At 38.8% G+C, this 17,927-nt stretch overlaps 2 protein-coding genes across 2 annotated transcripts; both read left to right on the top strand.

The window, feature by feature from the left end:
• Positions 1-3,387: 3,387 nt before the first annotated feature.
• LOC131317732 (protein DUF642 L-GALACTONO-1,4-LACTONE-RESPONSIVE GENE 2) lies at positions 3,388-7,004 on the top strand. Its single transcript, XM_058347314.1, has 3 exons — positions 3,388-3,695; positions 4,654-5,154; positions 6,304-7,004. Exons 1-3 carry the CDS (start codon positions 3,617-3,619, stop codon positions 6,828-6,830), a joined length of 1,107 nt encoding a protein of 368 aa, XP_058203297.1. The 5' UTR covers positions 3,388-3,616; the 3' UTR covers positions 6,831-7,004.
• Positions 7,005-8,958: 1,954 nt separating this feature from the next.
• Positions 8,959-17,927, top strand: LOC131317740 (uncharacterized). The gene is made up of 5 exons (XM_058347327.1): positions 8,959-9,351; positions 11,611-11,688; positions 13,494-13,593; positions 14,604-14,746; positions 17,496-17,927. Exons 1-5 carry the CDS (start codon positions 9,061-9,063, stop codon positions 17,700-17,702), a joined length of 819 nt encoding a protein of 272 aa, XP_058203310.1. The 5' UTR covers positions 8,959-9,060; the 3' UTR covers positions 17,703-17,927.

The raw sequence follows: 17,927 nt of genomic DNA, 5'->3' as shown, positions 1-17,927 counted from the left end.
CCCTTTAAGTAAAAAAAAAAAAACCTTTGAATAGTTGCTAGAAGTGCACTTGCTGCAAGTAGCAATTTACCACGCGTGGCAACAAGACTAGGTTTGATCAATATATATATATATATATACACACACACTTACTACTTTCCTTGGAGATGTTTTAATAATTAACTTATACAGTATGTGATAACAAACAGGACCTAGTTGCGGAATAATATAAAAGGGTGATAATAATGTGGTACATAGCGCGACCATTTTTTATAATCCTCAAAAAGGGTGGAGAAGGGGCAATCGAGCATATCAACCATCTCTTAAGCGTGAGCATAGGGATTTCATATCTGTAGAAGGCTCAAAAAGGACCAAAAAGCAATAGCAAGTACCGCCCCACCAGGGGCCAATGGACCACAACCAGAATTCTCAGAAGGATCAAGTTCGTAAAGGGGTCGTTAGCACAACTCGAAGCTGTAGCCTCCTCACCACACAAACCCTGTGGGAAACTGACCATCTCTATATCTATAACAAAAAAAAAAAAAAGACATATTAGGACGTTGGCCCATTGTTTGGTCAAATAATTACAGCTTTACCAATCCAAGGACTCTCTGGAGTAAGTCGCGCAACAACCAAGAAGTTAAACAAATCCACATAACCTCTTCAAAAAAAAAAAAAACAAATCCACATAGGGCCTCCAGCTTCATCCCACTCCAGTAGGGTCCCCTGTGGTCGTTGCTCCAAAGAGTCTTTTCCGTAAACTTACTTCTAATTTCTTGATTTTCCAGTGTGCCTCTACGCTTGAGATGTGAGTCTACTGGGCATGTTCGAACAGTTGGGCCGGACCAATTTAGTGGTCTGGATCCTCCTATCTTCGCTTCAGGCAGACAAGTTCTCCAAACGGCTGCATTAAGACTGACCGATATGACCTAGCGATATATGAAAGGTAGTTCACCTACGTGCACTTAACTGTCTGGCTCCATACGTCATGAATAACGTCAACCGTGGTGGTTACCGTGCGTGTAGAGTATGGGCATCTTAAAGGGCAAGTCTTGGAGTTCCATAAAAAGTAGTAGTAGTTTACAATAATCAATCCTGAGGAGTTAAACAGTTTACTCTACTCTAAACCCTTCCCTGCATCTCCTTTCACCTCCAGTCACTTAGCCATTGGAATGCCTTCCCGATCACCTCCGATCTGTTAGGTCCTAACAGTGGGTGTTCCTTATGCAGATCATGGTGAACATCATTTCTTATGCCCAGATCCAAACCATAACTACACCAAGGTGTTCTCCAGCTAAATCGACTCACCAGTCACTACAAACATCTGTACACCACAATCTATGACTTTTTTTCACACTAGTTTGAAGAACTAATTAACATCTTGAAATTAGTGTCCACAAAGTTGAAAAGTTTTGGTGCTTTAATTTCTAATAAAAAATACACAATTTTCGTAAATGAAACAATATGGGACGTGAGTTTGGCATAACATTTTAGGATTTGGGGTGTTGTAGTGCACCTTCCGCACTACACGGCCAACCTAGCCATCTATCTCGGTAATAGACGACTCAGATTTTCATGCAAACAATGGATGATTAAGATTTGTAAGAGGTTGGATTATATCCGAACCGTCCGTGCCGAGAGGGACGGCAGGATTGTCCGCACTACAAACTGAAGTGCAGCAACAAACCCCAATCCAACTTTTCATGTGATTTTTGGCACGGTCTTTTTTTGTTAATTTTTTCTCAATTTTTTTACTATTTTGGTCAAATTTTGACACCGTATTTTTCGTTTCAACTAGAGAAATCATTGCAAATATCCAGGATGAAGACAACTAACGAACTTTCATTGTTTATCTGGTAACTGTGACTTTAATTTACTTTGCTGATCACTTGAATAAGATAACTCCCGTTTTATACTTGGAACATGGTAATGCCAAACACTATTTTCATTAATGTTAAAATTCTAATGTATAGAAGACTTGTATCCGACGACACATGATACAAAAACTTTTGTGTACTGAAGTTTTGACACACATAAATGATTTCGATATTATCACTACCCTTTATACTTTTGTTGGTCTCGTGATCCTTTTTTCAAGGTGACACCCGTATATATAGGTATTCTCCAAATTATTCCAACGTTAGTGACATTCTCTTGGGATGCATACACTTGCGACTAAGAGCAAGTTTACTAGTGGATAAGTATACTAACTTGTGAACAGTTCACAATTCTACTTTAGCTATCAAATTTTTCTTTCACAACTACATCAATATTATCTATTTTACCTAACATCAATTAAAATATATATATTTTCACTCTTTTCCTATTATTTTTTCCCCCAAGGAGGGAGGAGAGAGAGAAAGAAACATAAATAAAGAAAGGAGTGTGAATAGTGCTTAGGTAAAAGTGGCTAATTCCTGTTCATAAATGTATTTTACCTACCCTTTTACCTAATCCTGTGCAAGGATATTTTTTGAGTTTCTCCTCTCCAAAATACTAGCTGAAAAGGTATGTTACTAATTCTGGTGTACATGCTCTATGGTTCTGCTAAGTTTCAAAACGTATAGGATGCATGTACTCGTATTGGCATGCTCCAAATTATTCCAACGTTAGTGACATTCTCCTGGCCTTAATATTATCTTCGAACATTAGGATATGATAAAATATTTACATGCTCTTGGAGCCGGAGGCGACTCCAACCTATAGGGTACGGGGTCGCGCGACTCCATGGAAGTTTTTTTTCTTTATTATTGTAAAATTTCTTCTCAATTCATAAATGATCCCAAATTTTTTTTCGACTGACACCACATTAGATTATTTCTCGCTCTTAAAACTAATCGATCACAATCTTGCTCAAAACGCAATCCAATTAAACACAACGCGTAAAATATAGCCTTCACAATTTACGAGCACTAACGACATATATAAGTAATTTAGATGTATAAATACATATGCAAGTTCAAGAATATACTCTATTCTAAAGAAATTGTTCAATGTTCTTTTATTAAGATTGTACATTAAATATTAAGTACTCGAATCCTTGTCAAATTCTTATCGAGCCTTTATTGAGCACATCAATCATTTATTGAGTTATTATTGAGCCAAGCCGAGTCGAGCTTCGGGTTGCTCGAGCTCGGCTAATTTACCAATCGAGCTTGCTCTTAAACTTAACAAGCTGAACTTGGAAATCGCTCAATTCGCTTCAACCCTATGATTGACCCTACACTTAGATATTTTTGAAGTCGCCACTGGGATCTTTACCCCCGCGCATTCACGTGAAATTCGCAATTGGTACGAACCCGCGTAGACGTGTTCGGATAGAACCCCAAGACCACGTGTGACGGTGCTCCACTGAATAATTCACTCCTTTGGCGGTGCCCATTCATTTTCCATGTAGTCAAAACAGGCAGACAAATCTATCTGATTGCTGCAGCTGGCTACTCAAGCTACTGTCCTCTCTTCCTCTCTCTCTCTCTCTCTCTCTCTCACTGAGCACACTCACACACTCTCTGTCCTCTCACTATAAATGTAGGGCATTGGAAACCCTAATCCCAGATCTCAAAAACCCTCTCCACCATTGTACCTAAAAAAAAACCCTGCCCCTCTCCGCTAGCTTGTCTTCTTCATCCGTGTGAGAATGGCTGTGTTGAGCTCACTTGTCCTGTTTTCCTGCTTCCTTTTACTTGGCTCTGCTTTTGGAGCTACTTATTTGGAAGGTATTCAAATACCCAGATCTAACCCTTTTTTTGGAGCTACGTACTTCTATATCCTTTGTTTGAACTCTTTTGTTCTACTTGGAGTGTGGAATTTGATCTAAACTGCTTAGCATTTGCCCTTACTCAGCAGTTTGTGCTCTCTCTCTCTCACTCTCACGTACACACGTACGTACACACACACACACAAGAGAGAGAGAGAGAGAGAGAGAGAGAGAGAGAGAGAGAGAGAGAGAGAGAGAGAGAGAGAGAGAGAGACTCCCACACCCACAAAGACACACATTTCAGATTATTCTTACTCTCTCTGATTCTGCTCTCTCTCGTTTGTACTTGAGGTTATCTATGCGTCACCGCAATCAGTAATACCCGAGCAAATTGACTAGTGACGGAATGCACGTTACTAAACATGCATCTTGGTTCCAAAATGATAGATATAGCGATCCAAACCAGACCTGCATCTTATTTTTTCGAAAAGCCAAATGAAATAAACTATAACTATTTAGGGATAGTGGGGTTTTGGGAAGGATTATTGTTAAACTTTTTTTTTCCCCACGGTCAGGGTGTCCGGGTTAATTTACGCCTGCCTCAATTAATGTTTGTTAATAGGCAGTCATCGGGACTAGAAAAATTCGGAAGAAATTACTTTCTTTCTTGTGGCCCGACTCCTGACTCTAAAAATCGAACGCTGCTCAATTGTGTGGGAGCAAACCCACCTCAATTGGAGCAACCTGGGGCTAATGTTAAATAATTGATATCATGCTCCTGGAAGTTTGTTTTGCAGGAATGATTTGGGATATAGTGTAATATTTTATCTTATGGAATATTTTGTGTTTAAAATAATTACTAGATTGTACTCCAGTTTTTTAATTTAGAGGAAACCAACCTGTTGGATTGTGTTGACCATGGCCTTATCCTTATGTTTATGCTATCTTCTCCAATTTCCTTTTCCTGTTTTATTTAGGACTCCTCCCGAATGGAAATTTCGAAGAGGCACCCAACAAAACAAACCTCATCAAGAAAACGGTAATCAAAGGAAAATACTCACTTCCCAAATGGGAAATCAACGGCTTAGTTGAGTACATCTCCGGTGGGCCTCAGCCCGGCGGGATGTACTTTAACGTGGCACACGGGGTCCACGCGGTGAGGCTGGGAAACGACGCCTCGGTCTCTCAGACAATACCAGTGAAAAACGGATCACTCTACGCACTAACATTCGGTGCATCGAGGACTTGTGCGCAGGACGAGGTGTTGAGGGTTTCGGTACTCCCTCAGACGGGAGATCTTCCCCTGCAGACACTGTATAGCAGCAATGGTGGGGATACTTATGCTTGGGGATTCAGGGCTACTTCTGATTTTGCTAGGGTGAGTTTCCACAACCCTGGGGCTCAAGAGAATCCTAGCTGTGGACCCCTCTTGGATGCTGTAGCCATCAAAGAGCTTTTCCCTCCGAGGCCAACAAGAGGTATATGAATATCGATACATGCATCGATCCATGTATCGATATATCTTTCTCTCTCGATATGCTTGTTTATTTATGCATTTTGTGTTTTGTTGTCTGGTTATTTGGGTTTTTGTATGTTTGGCTTCTCATTATGATGGTTTTTTAGAGAAGAAAATGTGTTTTTTTTTTTATAACAAGGTGTCTGGGCTAGCTTAAACGCACCTCGACTAAATCCTGGGGATCATAAACCTATTGTCCACCAAGAGAAGAAATGTGTCATTGATTGATCATCTTCGATTTTCTTTGTTATTTCTATTTCATGGGTTTCTCAGAAATTTGGGCAGTTGATTTTGATATATGCTCAAAAGATCAATGTAATACGAGGATGTCATTCCGTATTTCTGTCATTCTAGTTGTGGAACATGGTGCACCAGCGAGGTTCTTTGTGGACAAAATGCTAGAGAGAAATCCAATATAGATGCCTCAATTTCGTAACTTCAAGGAACAATGCCACAGGCTTATAAGTTTATAACATTAGAATTGTTTCTGCCTTATTATTCCTGAAGGGTTCTGGCTATGAGTTCTATTACAATATCTTTTTTTCCTTTTGAAATTATGGTCCATAAACTGTGGGTTATTTTGATTTCAACTTAAAGGATCACAGCTAGCACTACTCTTCTATATTTTTTGTTTACAAATTTTCATCCTGCCTAAAAATCTGTAAAATTCTTCCTGCTTGTGACTTTTGGTTTTCTGAACTTGCAGACTCATTTGATGCTTTTTGCTTTGGTACTGTTAGATTTGTAATATGGTTTTCTTTGTTTGTCTGGTAGATCTACATCCTCAATTTTTGGATGTTTGGCACTGAGTTGATGATCACAATTCACAAACAATACTCATGCGACCGATTTTGATATATTTATCAAAATCAACTCCCTGATCTGCATATGTGTAATCTCATAGATCCTTCTGCATCCTAAAACTATCAGTCCATTTTAATTTGGGGATCTTGTCCATACAAAATCTAATGAAGTGCACTTTTGATCCTTGTTTTAACGACTTGGATTGTTCTGCTCCTGAAACTCTCTGTGTAATTCAATTTAGGATTCTTGTCTTAAAAATCTCACGAAGTTCATGGTTTTGGTCCCTTCTTGTGATGATTTCTTGCAGCTAATTTGGTAAAGAACGGCAATTTCGAGGAGATCCCCCACCTGCTAATGAACTCTTCCAATGGTATTCTACTCCCTCCCAGACAAGAAGATCTCACATCCCCACTCCCGGGCTGGATCATCGAATCCCTCAAAGCCGTAAAAATAATAGACTCGAAGCACTTCAATGTCCCTTTTGGCTTTGCCGCAATTGAATTGGTTGCGGGAAGAGAAAGCGCCATCGCCCAAATTATCCGAACGATCCCAAACAAATACTACAACCTATCTTTTTCCGTGGGAGATGCAAAGAACGGCTGCCACGGATCGATGATGGTCGAGGCGTTCGCAGGCAAAGATACCATAAAAGTGCCCTTCAAGTCCCAAGGGAAGGGTAGGTTCAAGAGAGCTAGTTTGAAGTTCAGAGCAATTTCAGCCAGGACAAGGCTTACTTTCTTCAGTTCATTTTACCACACCAGGGTTGATGACTTTGGGTCTCTTTGTGGCCCTGTCCTTGATCAAGTTATGGTTGTTCCAGTTGCCAGGGCTTGATCTTTTTCATTGCTTAAGTTATGGTAAGGATTAGGAATAATTTAGACTTCCGAGGTTTTTGCCGTTTTGCAAGGGTAGTTTGTTTGGGTTTTTTTGTTCATTTTGGCTCATTGACTCCAAAATGTCATGCGCTTGCTCTCGCGGATTTTAGTAATTCAGAATGTGTTTTAGAGACGTTTACACTCTCGCGCTTGCACCCACATTCTAATTGTGTGACTCAAGATAAGACCAAATGGCGTTCGGTTTGAATTGAATAGTATGTATATTTGGACTCGGTGGTAGACGTTGCAGGTGGATTGTGATGCGTAGTCGTGTTTCAAAGCCCATGCTGGTTGTCCGCGGTTTTGGCTTAGACGGATCTGGGCTGGTTGTGAGTCTTATGACGGTAGTTTCATCCCTCCATTACTGCTCGTTTGTGCTATGTCTGTTCGGCCTTGGTGATTTAGCGATCCTCAGACGAATCAGCCATGGCCCATGGGTGAGCCACCCTAGATATCCCCCGTATATCTAGAACATAATTTTGTCAAAGGTATATAAATTCAAAATAAAAACAAAACGACAATATGTAGAGCCACCCTAGATATCCCCCCGTATATCTAGAACATAATTTTGTCAAAGGTATATAAATTCAAAATAAAAACAAAACGACAAGATGTAAATACAAGACTACTAGAGTCGTAATACAAAAGGGATAATAAAATAAAGAGGCAATGCGTTCTTCTAAGTTCTATGGAACAAGAGGCTATTGCTCCATTACTTTATTACTTTATCTTTCTTTTTCACGATTATTTGCATCATCTTATTATACCTAGCTTTGTGGGATTATATTTGTGTGTAGGAACGACATGTATTAGGACCATTTCCTAGTTTGGTTTCTTGTTTTCCGGGACTTATGATTTTTTGGTTGTGGCTCTTTACTCGCTCTGATGGTCTCCTTTATTAACGAAAATTACCATTTCCTTGGAAAAAAAAGACAGAAAGAAGACACACAAAGATATGTACACTATCGCAGAGACGGAACTATTATGGGGCTCACGGGGACCAAGGCCTCCACGTCATTTCGATTTTTTTTAAAAATTCTAATATTAATATTAACTTTTTTTTCTGATTTTTTTAAAATACTAATATTAACATTTTTCTTAATGTACTCGTTTTGGGTCTCAAAACCCAATCCCTCTATCTGCGTATGATCTCCCATAAATATTTCCTTTAATTATTTATCTCATTTCACTTTGTATCTTTCTCTACTTATTACTCAAAAAACGACCCTCAAAACGTAAACCAAACTAAATTTCCGAATTTCAAAATCTTCTTGTTCATAATTCAGTTCTCGGTTACGAAATTCTCGTTCCATCCTTGCACTACCCCAAGCAATGCGATACTTGTTCGACCAATGCACGTTTTTACCCTGTCCACAGAGGCTGCCCCAAATCCCTTTGCACTTTAAAAAACGAGAGAGATAAAAATCCATTCTCACTTTATCAGAAAAAGGACAAAAGCAGAAAAAAAAAAAAAAAAAAAGAAGAATTCTAGGTAAAGGAAAAACTTACCCCGAAAGTTTTGGTCTGTCAATAGACCGGATCTGATCCGAAAAATCCGATCCGAATCCGATAACGTCGATCCGATAATCCGAATCCGGTAATCCAAATACGGATCGGATTAAATCCGTTATCAATTCGATCCGAAATTTTATTTTTAATTTAAAAAAAAAACTATAAATTTTTTATTTTGAAAAAAAAATGTTTAAGAAGTTGTATTTTTTTTTTTTGGAAAAATAATTTTTTTTTGAAAGTAATAATTTTTTTTTGCTAAAATTTTTGAAATAAAAAATTTTCGGATCAGATTCGGATTTTTCAGATTCGGGTCCAAATTACCACTATCGGATTCAAGTCTTATCGGATTCGGATTTGTCGAATCCGGATCGGATCCAACCCATTGACAAACCTACCCGAAAGAAAATACTCCGAAAAAAGTCAGTTGTTGAGATTCATTTTGACGATTGAATTACACACATCAAAGTGAATAGTGAATCTCGCTCTTTTCGGGTTACTTTTAGACATTATCACGTGTCGGGCGTGGGGCCCTTTTAAGCATAACCGTTACTTCTATCGCTACCCGCCAAAAACTTGATTAAGAAAGCTAGGTCCAGGAAAAACACGACCCTCATTCATCGACCAATGCTCCAAACATTCCATTCCAACCCTCTCTCTCTCTCTCTCTAGATTTGGCCATGGCATTTCTGGCTTCAGTCTCAGCTACCCCTCTCTCCTTCTCCATAGCTTCCCCGCGCCCTACAAGTACAACAAGAACAAGAACAACTCACAAACGATCGTCCCCTACTGTTACTCCACTTGCTGCTTTGAGCTCATCGCCTTCCTCTGGTTCATCATCGCCCCCACCAAAGTCCTTTGTGGAATCACCTAAAATCCCAGAAAACGGATTCAACTACGCACTAGCCGGCCCAAATGGCAACAACCCTTTTCTTCGCTTCTTTCAGTCCACCGAGTCCTCCATTGAAAGGGTATATTTCAGTTGACATCACTCGTTATTGTGCATATTGACATTAAATAAATTTCTGCGCTTTTTATAGTTGGTGGTTTTCAGGAGCAGCTGCAGGATTTTAGCTCAGTAGTCACAAAAATCAAAAATGGTTAAAAGAAATTTGTACACGAAACACTATTAAGATTATAACAATTATTTTGGCTGAAAACTTATTGGACCTAGTTCACTTTGTTTTATTGAGCTATATTATCTGCTCTAACAAATTTAAGTGAATTTCATTTACGTGAGACTTCTAGGAACGATCCAGACAATACTAGAAAAAGATCAAATTTTATGTAAAGTACATAAACTTTTAGTGCAAATCACGAGTTGCAGTTTAGATGCTTGATATAAGTGCTAATTGTCAATACATCGTTTTACCGCTTGTCTTGTATGGGAAGTGGAAAAACTGGTGAGTACCATCTTAGTGCTAAAGCAAGTGTGTCAGCAATGAATTCAGAAAGCGATCCTCATGATCAAGAATTTGCATTTTTGTTTGCATCGATCTATTGGTGAACATTATTGACAACTCCACAACAAATTGCAAAAACTGTATTTTTTTTTTTGACAAATTGCAAAAACTATATGAAACGAGACTATCTTGAAATGCTGGACAAGGACATATTTTCCTTGTCTTGCATAGCAGGGCCGTTTTTAATGTGCTTCTGAGTACATTTGTGTCAATGGAAGGACTTTAGTTTTGATGAGTTCTAAAGGTTGACATTATTTATTGATGCAATTTGCAGTCTATTTGGATGCCTATCTGTTGAAAAAACATTTTCATGTGTACCTGTTCTGAGATCCTCTTGCCTATGGACAATGTCTTCGTTCGTTGTCCTGGCTACTAGCTTAGTCGTGTAAGTGATTTTGTTCTGCTTGCCGCTCCGTGACTACATTTGCGTGTCCTTATAGCGTAGACTAGCTGATTCCCTAGTAGACAAACATAGTGACCCTATAGAGTGTTTCCGTGTTCTTCTTAAAGTTTTTGTCACTTTTTTTGCAGTTATCATGCTTAATGATGTCCATTTACTTGTTTATGTCTCAACATATAGTAGTATGGCCGTACGGTAAAATATATTTGATCAGTACAAACTTAGTTTCCTTGGATCACGAAGGTTCAATGCAAGGATATCCGACAAGCCCACTATCTAGCTAACAAGGCTCTGACGTCCTTCATGCATCTCTCAGTTGCAGGAGATCAACACCTTCTGCATAGAGCTAGTGCAGATCCTACTATTGCAACGAAGCTTTATTTGTTGCGTTGTTTTATCTTCTGTAAACTGCTTATTATGAACTTGCTCTTCCACTAAAGAAATCCCTATAGCCTGTTTAGTTCCTCTGGTGTTGCTTCATGCAATTGTGTGAAGTGATAAACACATTGTGTGAAGGATTATAGCTTACAGCGGTACCTGGGATTGAAATTAAATATCTTAAAAAGCTGCAAGAATGTAAAGGACTAAAATCATGTTGTCTAGGTGTTTTACTGGTTCAAAACTTGCACCTCCAACAAATTCCTAGAAACAGGGAAGAATTAAACGAGACTGGAGTTCACGAGACAAAAGAACGAGTTGGAAGTCTGATTTCTAGAGTTAGTCAGACTGTCAGAGAAACCAACCAAAATCTGAGAGTGACCCAGTATTTATTCTTGCCATATGATATTTACTCTTCAATTCTCCTTTATCCTGTCAATAGCAGTTCTTAATGGCTACTTAGAAAGATACATGCGAGTCTTCTGGTACTAAGAAAACTCATGACCTTAGGTAACAAACTTAGTAAATAATCCTTAAGTCATTAGTATTGCGGTTTGGCAACATGGATCTGTTTTCTATAGTTGACAATATCAAAAAGCATTCCAAACCTAAGAAACAATGAATTTACTGAAACAAATGAACGAAGGGCTTCAAGTGACATAGTAGTCCAAACTTACTTACCAGGCCTTTTGAATATAATCTGAGATGCTTCTGCACCAGAATTTGGTTCCTGCGTCAGTTTTCCATTTCTGTAATCAGTTTACCTTCAACGCTAAGTGTAGCTTCATGTCCACGTACAATTCCTGGAGTACTTGACAGATTTTGTGTGTTCTATAAGTTTGCATGCATACTAGTGTGTTCCATGATACATCACGCAGTATTTGTATACACCTATCCTTTATTCGCACTTCTGTATATGGTTGTAATTCTGTGGTGGATTGTTTCAGCTGTCAGATTGTAACATTTCTTACTTTATCTTAATTGAGCAGGCAATATTTGACTTCCGCTTTTTGGCACTTTTTGCTATCGCGGGTTCATTGGCTGGTTCTTTGCTGTGCTTTCTGAATGTAATGTCTTTCTAACCTGTACAACTCTTTTAGCTATTCCAATGTGTCTTGTTTTTTATTTTCATATACCTGTAGAGTTTTTCTTTTACATTTTTGTGATCCTCTTGTTCATTTTAGTCTTTACCAAACATGCATACATTTGAACTTTTGAAATGTGATGTTTATGGTTATGGTTCATGGAAGTGTCTCTCAGAGCTTATTCATTGAACATTGTCTTATGGTTGGCCTTTACCTTCCACTTATGTCCAAAATCAAGCTTCGAAGTTGATTGGCCCATGATATATCAGTAGTTGGAGCGGGAAGTTACCAACTTCTTGTTTGACGCACCAGTCCCGCATCGTATGATTATTCAGTTTATGCCTTTTCACATCCATTCTAAAAATCGAAGTTGTCTTTCACCTCCTTTTTTTCTATAGTTGTATCGGATGAAAAAGCAAAACATTAAAGATTTTGTTTTTGTAAATGATGAGCTACTCCACCATAAGCATGCTTCATCCAAGATAGCCTCAGCCCTGGTTTCTCGCAGTGCCATTAAAAAGAAATGTTTTCCTCGTATTCTTAGTCTGTTGGACAATTGCTTGAGACAAATGGAGTTAGATGAGAAAGTTCAGGACAGCCTTAGAGAGAGAGCAGTCAGCCAGCGAGTCAAGTATGCTAAATGTGTAATAATGTGTATTTCATGTTTGTCATCAACGATGAGTCCAACCCATCATTATATACAATCTTGGAAGAAGGAAAAGCCAGCTCGTAGCTTCCTCCTTATTACGGAGAAAAATGGAGGTTATCAAGGTTTCTCTTTGATTCTTATGATCAGAGCTTATGGTCTGTATCATGGGAATCTCAGGGATTGTTATAGAACAGGTTGTAGGTATGATACGGGCTCCTATCTTTCAAGCGGTAGTTATGATACATTTCCGAGATGCCAGCTGCTTTGACTTGTCAAGAAGGAGCTATCCTTGTGGCAAATGAGCCATAACAAACCCTGTTGCTTTAGCCTCTATACCACATGCTTCCTATTGTCCCGAGCAAGGTAGCTAGACCCTACTCCTGGCCTAGGGGGTTGTTCTTTGATAAAATGTTTTGAGTTGTGGAGCTATTAAGGTTTAGGAGTTAGGAAAGACCTAATAGAGAGTGATCCTTGCCTTATATGCAAGCTCATTCTTTTATGACATAAGCGAGTTCAATGCGAGACGTGGTGCCGGAGTGATCTTGGTTATAGTTGCACTCAAATTCTGACTTCCTTAACCAGACATCAGAGGAAACCATCTCTATCTGATGGTATCTTGTGGCGAAGGACTTCCGGATATGCACAATCTCATTGTGCTCTTTTCTACATTTTTAATGGTAGTCAAAAGATATCTGGATTTTCCACATCACGGAGTGCTTCTTTTGCTGTATGCTGTAACACTTGAATAATCTAGTTCATACTCTTTGTCGTCAGCGGCATCCTGTTTTTCTATAATGGACGTGTCAAAAATCACCAGTAGAGGCACATCCTTCCATTGCGACATATTTTCTGGTATTGCTACTAGTTGAATGGTAACTGAGGTTTCCATCTTGATCCTGTGGAAAATCCTTCTCCAAGTTAAGCTCAAATTCGTATTCCCAGATCCCAGTTGGAATTCACGAAGTGCGCTTTGCATTTCAGAAGATTAAATGGATTGAGTGTATTATAATCTTATTTTGGTTTCTGAGCCACTACCATGTGAAAATTGTTTATCGTTCTCTGGAATTTAGCAGTGTGGTTAGTGACTGTATCTTTTACATGGGTTGGTTTTCCCGAACTGATTGCTTCTCTTCTGTAGGGCTGTGTGTACATAGTTGAGGCATACAAAGTTTACTGGACGAGCTGTGTCAAAGGGATACACACAGGAAAGATGGTACTACTGCTAGTTGAAGCTATTGGTGAGATTCTGAATTGCTTTTAAGATAAATCCAATTTGGTCATAAATATTTCTGTTAATGCCAAATACATGTTTAACAAGTTACCAGAGTCATTGTGTAACTACAATTCTTAATATGGCCGTTGAAAAAAATGCTGAATCCTTTCATTTAAAATCCATAGCTCTCCAAACAGAACTTTACGTAGTATCTGCTACTCTCTAGACTGCATTGATCTCATCTGGAGTTTCTGGATTCAATCACCACGAGAGAGAGGAGGCTAAGGCTTTGTTATATCTCGTTTCTATTATTTTCACTTGAATACCGTGTTTTCCTTTGTAGACTTGATTGACTTGCAATATTCAAAGAATTCTCAGAAAATGAAGAAGAAAAAGAAGGGGAAGAAGATGAAGAACTAGAAACTATGGACTCGGTTCTGTTTCATTGATTGAATATTCGATATTGCTTACAATACAGAAGCTTATATAAGCCAAAAACAGTTTACCCGTCAACATCAAGACAGCTTCTAAACTAACCATATCCAAACACTTGGATTAAATGGCTAAACAACTAACTAACTCTCAACCGACTCTCAACTAATTGCTGATCTGCTGAGCTGGAACGAGCATGAGCTTGAATCTCCTTAACGTTCCCCCACATGAAATCAGTCAATTTAGGAAGAATTTAGACAGTCAATTGCACCAAAAAGTGAAGCTAGGTGGGGGTACTCTCGTCAATGGATATATAGACCCTTATGTGTGACATCATCTTCCATTTATGGACGCAGCATAACACACAAAAACACATGCAACAGACTGCACATTGACATACATCACAAATGGTGTTTTTATCTTAGAATACATATCAGGCAATTGTGTTCTACCATGTATATCAACCTTTCATGAATTATTCTCTACCGAATCCAGTGTTACCTTCCTCGATACTTCCGTTAACTCTCTTATTTGGTGTGACACATGATAACTCCTTTTCTGGTCAGCCAGCCCTCACTAATAGTGAATTCTCACTTAATGCAGATGTGTATCTTGCTGGGACTGTCATGTTAATTTTTGGTATGGGCTTATATGGTTTATTTATAACCAATGTATCTCCTGATGTCCCTCCAACTGTTGACCGTGCTCTAAAGGGGTCTTCCTTATTTGGGATGTTCGCTTTAAAGGTAGTAATCTCTTTATGGACTGGTTAAATCTCCTTTTGTATTGATTTCAGCAGTTCTGTGCATCATTAATTACCGGAAGATAGCATCTGGCTTTATTTGTTCTTTATTGAATTCCATTTTATTTATCAACAAAAACAAGGCATTTGACACCACGAATCTTGAAGCTCATTGCAGCTTTGAGTTACTCCTAGAACTCGATAATTTGCTTTGTTTTCCTGCATCCTTTTGCAATGGGAGAGAGAGAGAGAGAGAGAGAGAGAGAGAGAGAGAGAGAGAGAGAGAGAGAGAGAGAGGATAAGTTTGGAGATTTCAGAAATTACAACTTGATTGTCATTTTGAATAAAGGAAGTTCGAATAGATTTCATCTCTTTTGATTTAATGATCTCGGATGATTACGTGCTATATAGACCTCACAGTAACCATTTGTAGAGTAGCTGTAAAGTTTATTATACCGCCTAATATAACCATCTAAAGCTAACTCTAACATAACAGCCCAACGGCCCAACCACTACCCTGGATTAGGCTTAACCAAGGTCGACTGACACTGATTGAATCTTCTGATGCTTAGCTGAATCTTGATTAAGTTGCGATAGCTGCAAATGATTCCTATCAGTCTCCATCAAGCAAATGAGGGAAGAATTACCCATGAGCTTGTCTTTCAACAAGACAAATCTGGAAGTAGGCAGTGGCTCAGTAAAGATATCAGCTAATTGATAAGTGCTAGAGATTTGCTTCACAATAAAATATTTAGATTGAACTTTCTCTCAGATAAAATGGTAGTCAACCTCCATCTGTTTCTTTCTTGCATGGGACGGAGTGTTGGCCTATCAAGAAGAAACAATTGAGTAAGATGAGTGTAGCTGAAATGAGGATGTTGAGGTGGATGTGTGGTAAGACTAGGAGTGATAGAATTAGAAATGAAACTATTTGTGAGACGGTAGGAGCTGTACCTATGCAATATAAGTTGAGAGAAAATAGATTAAGGTGGTTTGGAAATATTTACCGTAGACCTACAGACGCAGTAGTCAAGAAGACTTAGAAGAGTGACGTGATAATAGTGAATAGTTGGGCTAGGGGAAGAGGAAGACCTAAACTGACTTTGGATACTGTGATTAGGCTTACTAAATCTAAATGAAGAGGTAGCCCTAGACAGAGCTCAATAGAAAAACATGATTCATGTAGACAGCCCCAATTGATTGGGACACAAGGCTCGGTTTGGTTTTGGAAAACTGGATTCAAAGCAAGAGATAAAGCAGAAACACTGTCACACCACAAAACAAGTGTAGATGGAGGGAAATAGACAGATCACAAAGCATCATTTTGATCACAATGTTCTGCCTCAGTTGAGGATCTAGCACTGTTGGTTGCTTCTTGGCAAACCAAGTAATGAGGTTATACCCTAAGTAAACACAATAACCAAAAGTTGACCTCCTATCAGAAGCATCACCAGCCCAGTCAGAGTCAGAGTCGGAATAGCCATGTAGAACAAATTCTCCTGGTGTCAAGGAAAGACCATGGGAAAGAGTACCTTTTACATATGCAAGAGGACGTTTAAGCTAATTAAAATCACCCTGAGATGGAGCATGCTTATATTGACATGCAATATTAACAGCCAGAGCTAAATCAGGTCATTCATTCCTACAAGAACCTTACCTTCATCGCCTATCAAAACAAAGAACCTTATCTTCATCAGTAACAGGAGAAGAAATCAAGGACAGTTGATCAGCTATTTCTTTAATTTGCTGAAGATAATCCTCCATAGGACCAGATTGTTTAGACAGATTGTTCGAACTACTCTTCAGTAGATGTAAGTGCGTTTTTGAAAGAGATCTAAAACCTTTTTTGGGAATGGTCACACTTCATCACTGGATTTACAGTGAAAGTATAATGAAAGATGACAGGAGAAAGAGTTGCAGTGATGCAACTGAATAGATGCGCGTCAACGTTGATCCACTATAAGTATTCTGGATTTGGAATATCCTGGTTTGCAGAGTCCACAGTGTTCATAGGAGGACAAGAACTAGATCCATCCACATATGGCAGGAGTCCTGCTGCTCTCAGAACATTCTGAAATTGGCTCGGCCATCTGATGAAATTATTAGAATCAAGCTTCAGTGAGATGAAGGAGCTAAGATTCAACATCAAGATAAAGAGGTTTGGAAGGTAGATCAATCCATTATAAACAATAAGAATTACACACTCTTTGATCACCCTCTCAATTGTGCCCCTCTGTTTTACAAGTTTGGCTCACCAAAAAAACTTGGGATATGGGCTTTATGGCCTGTCCGGACAAACTTAATCACCGTCCAGATAGCACTTTCAGTAGGTCTAGAAACGTGTCTTATTGACGTCTGTCTGGACACCCATGACTCACATCAGAACGTTCTTCCCAAAATGCAAGCCATCCACAACAGATGGCCTTAAATCTGTTTTGTGAACCTCATTATCCATACCAGCACCCCAAATTGGCAGATGCAAAACTGTTTTGCGTCGTTCTCTTTTCTTTGTGTATGTTCATGTTATTTTGTGAAGTTCATGACACTTGCTGCTTTCAGTGCAAACCATTTGCGTGATTAAGTTGTTTTACCGGTTGAGCATTTATCTAGACCTGGATAATCTTAATCCTTCTCTCTCTTTTTCGGTGCTTGGATGATCTTAAACCTTCATTTTGATGGCAATGTTCCCTGGTTTTTCCCCCCCTCTTTCTTGCTGTAAAATAAACTCATTGAATGTTTCTTACTGACTATAGGAAAGGCCTAAATGGATGAAAATCAGCTCGCTTGACGAACTGAAGACGAAAGTCGGACACGTTATTGTCATGATTCTTTTGGTGAAGATGTTTGAGAGGAGCAAGATGGTGACTATAGCCACTGGATTGGATCTGTTGAGCTATTCTGTTTGTATCTTCTTGTCTTCTGCTTCCTTGTACATACTTCACAATCTGCACAAAGACTAACATTGCCCCAAAACACAAGTTAGAGATATTGTGTAAAATCTTATCTTTGGTTGCCAGTAATGAAATTGTAGTTAACTTTGTATTACAAAAAAAAAAAAACTATCTTGGATCGTATTTTTTGTTTATTACAGTCTGTTGATGCTCTTACTATTCCAGCTTCAGAAAGCTGAATGATTTTGGAATAAGGAAAGGACTGGATGATCAAAGAAAGGAAAGGATTGGGTC

The sequence above is a fragment of the Rhododendron vialii genome, chromosome 1a (genome assembly GCF_030253575.1).
Source record: "Rhododendron vialii isolate Sample 1 chromosome 1a, ASM3025357v1".
Lineage (NCBI taxonomy): Eukaryota > Viridiplantae > Streptophyta > Magnoliopsida > Ericales > Ericaceae > Rhododendron > Rhododendron vialii.
Note: the sequence above shows the minus strand (reverse complement) of the source record. Positions and strands in the feature narration are given on the sequence as shown.

Bases quoted from the DNA above. Each gene is read 5' to 3' on its own strand.
- LOC131317732 (XM_058347314.1), top strand. From the start codon at position 3,617: ATGGCTGTGTTGAGCTCACTTGTCCTGTTTTCCTGCTTCCTTTTACTT. The intron at 3,696-4,653 runs GTATTCAAATAC...TGTTTTATTTAG, and splicing joins TGGAGCTACTTATTTGGAAG to GACTCCTCCCGAATGGAAAT. The intron at 5,155-6,303 runs GTATATGAATAT...GATTTCTTGCAG, and splicing joins CCCTCCGAGGCCAACAAGAG to CTAATTTGGTAAAGAACGGC.
- LOC131317740 (XM_058347327.1), top strand. From the start codon at position 9,061: ATGGCATTTCTGGCTTCAGTCTCAGCTACCCCTCTCTCCTTCTCCATA. The intron at 11,689-13,493 runs GTAATGTCTTTC...TCTCTTCTGTAG, and splicing joins CTTTGCTGTGCTTTCTGAAT to GGCTGTGTGTACATAGTTGA. The intron at 13,594-14,603 runs GTGAGATTCTGA...CACTTAATGCAG, and splicing joins ACTGCTAGTTGAAGCTATTG to ATGTGTATCTTGCTGGGACT.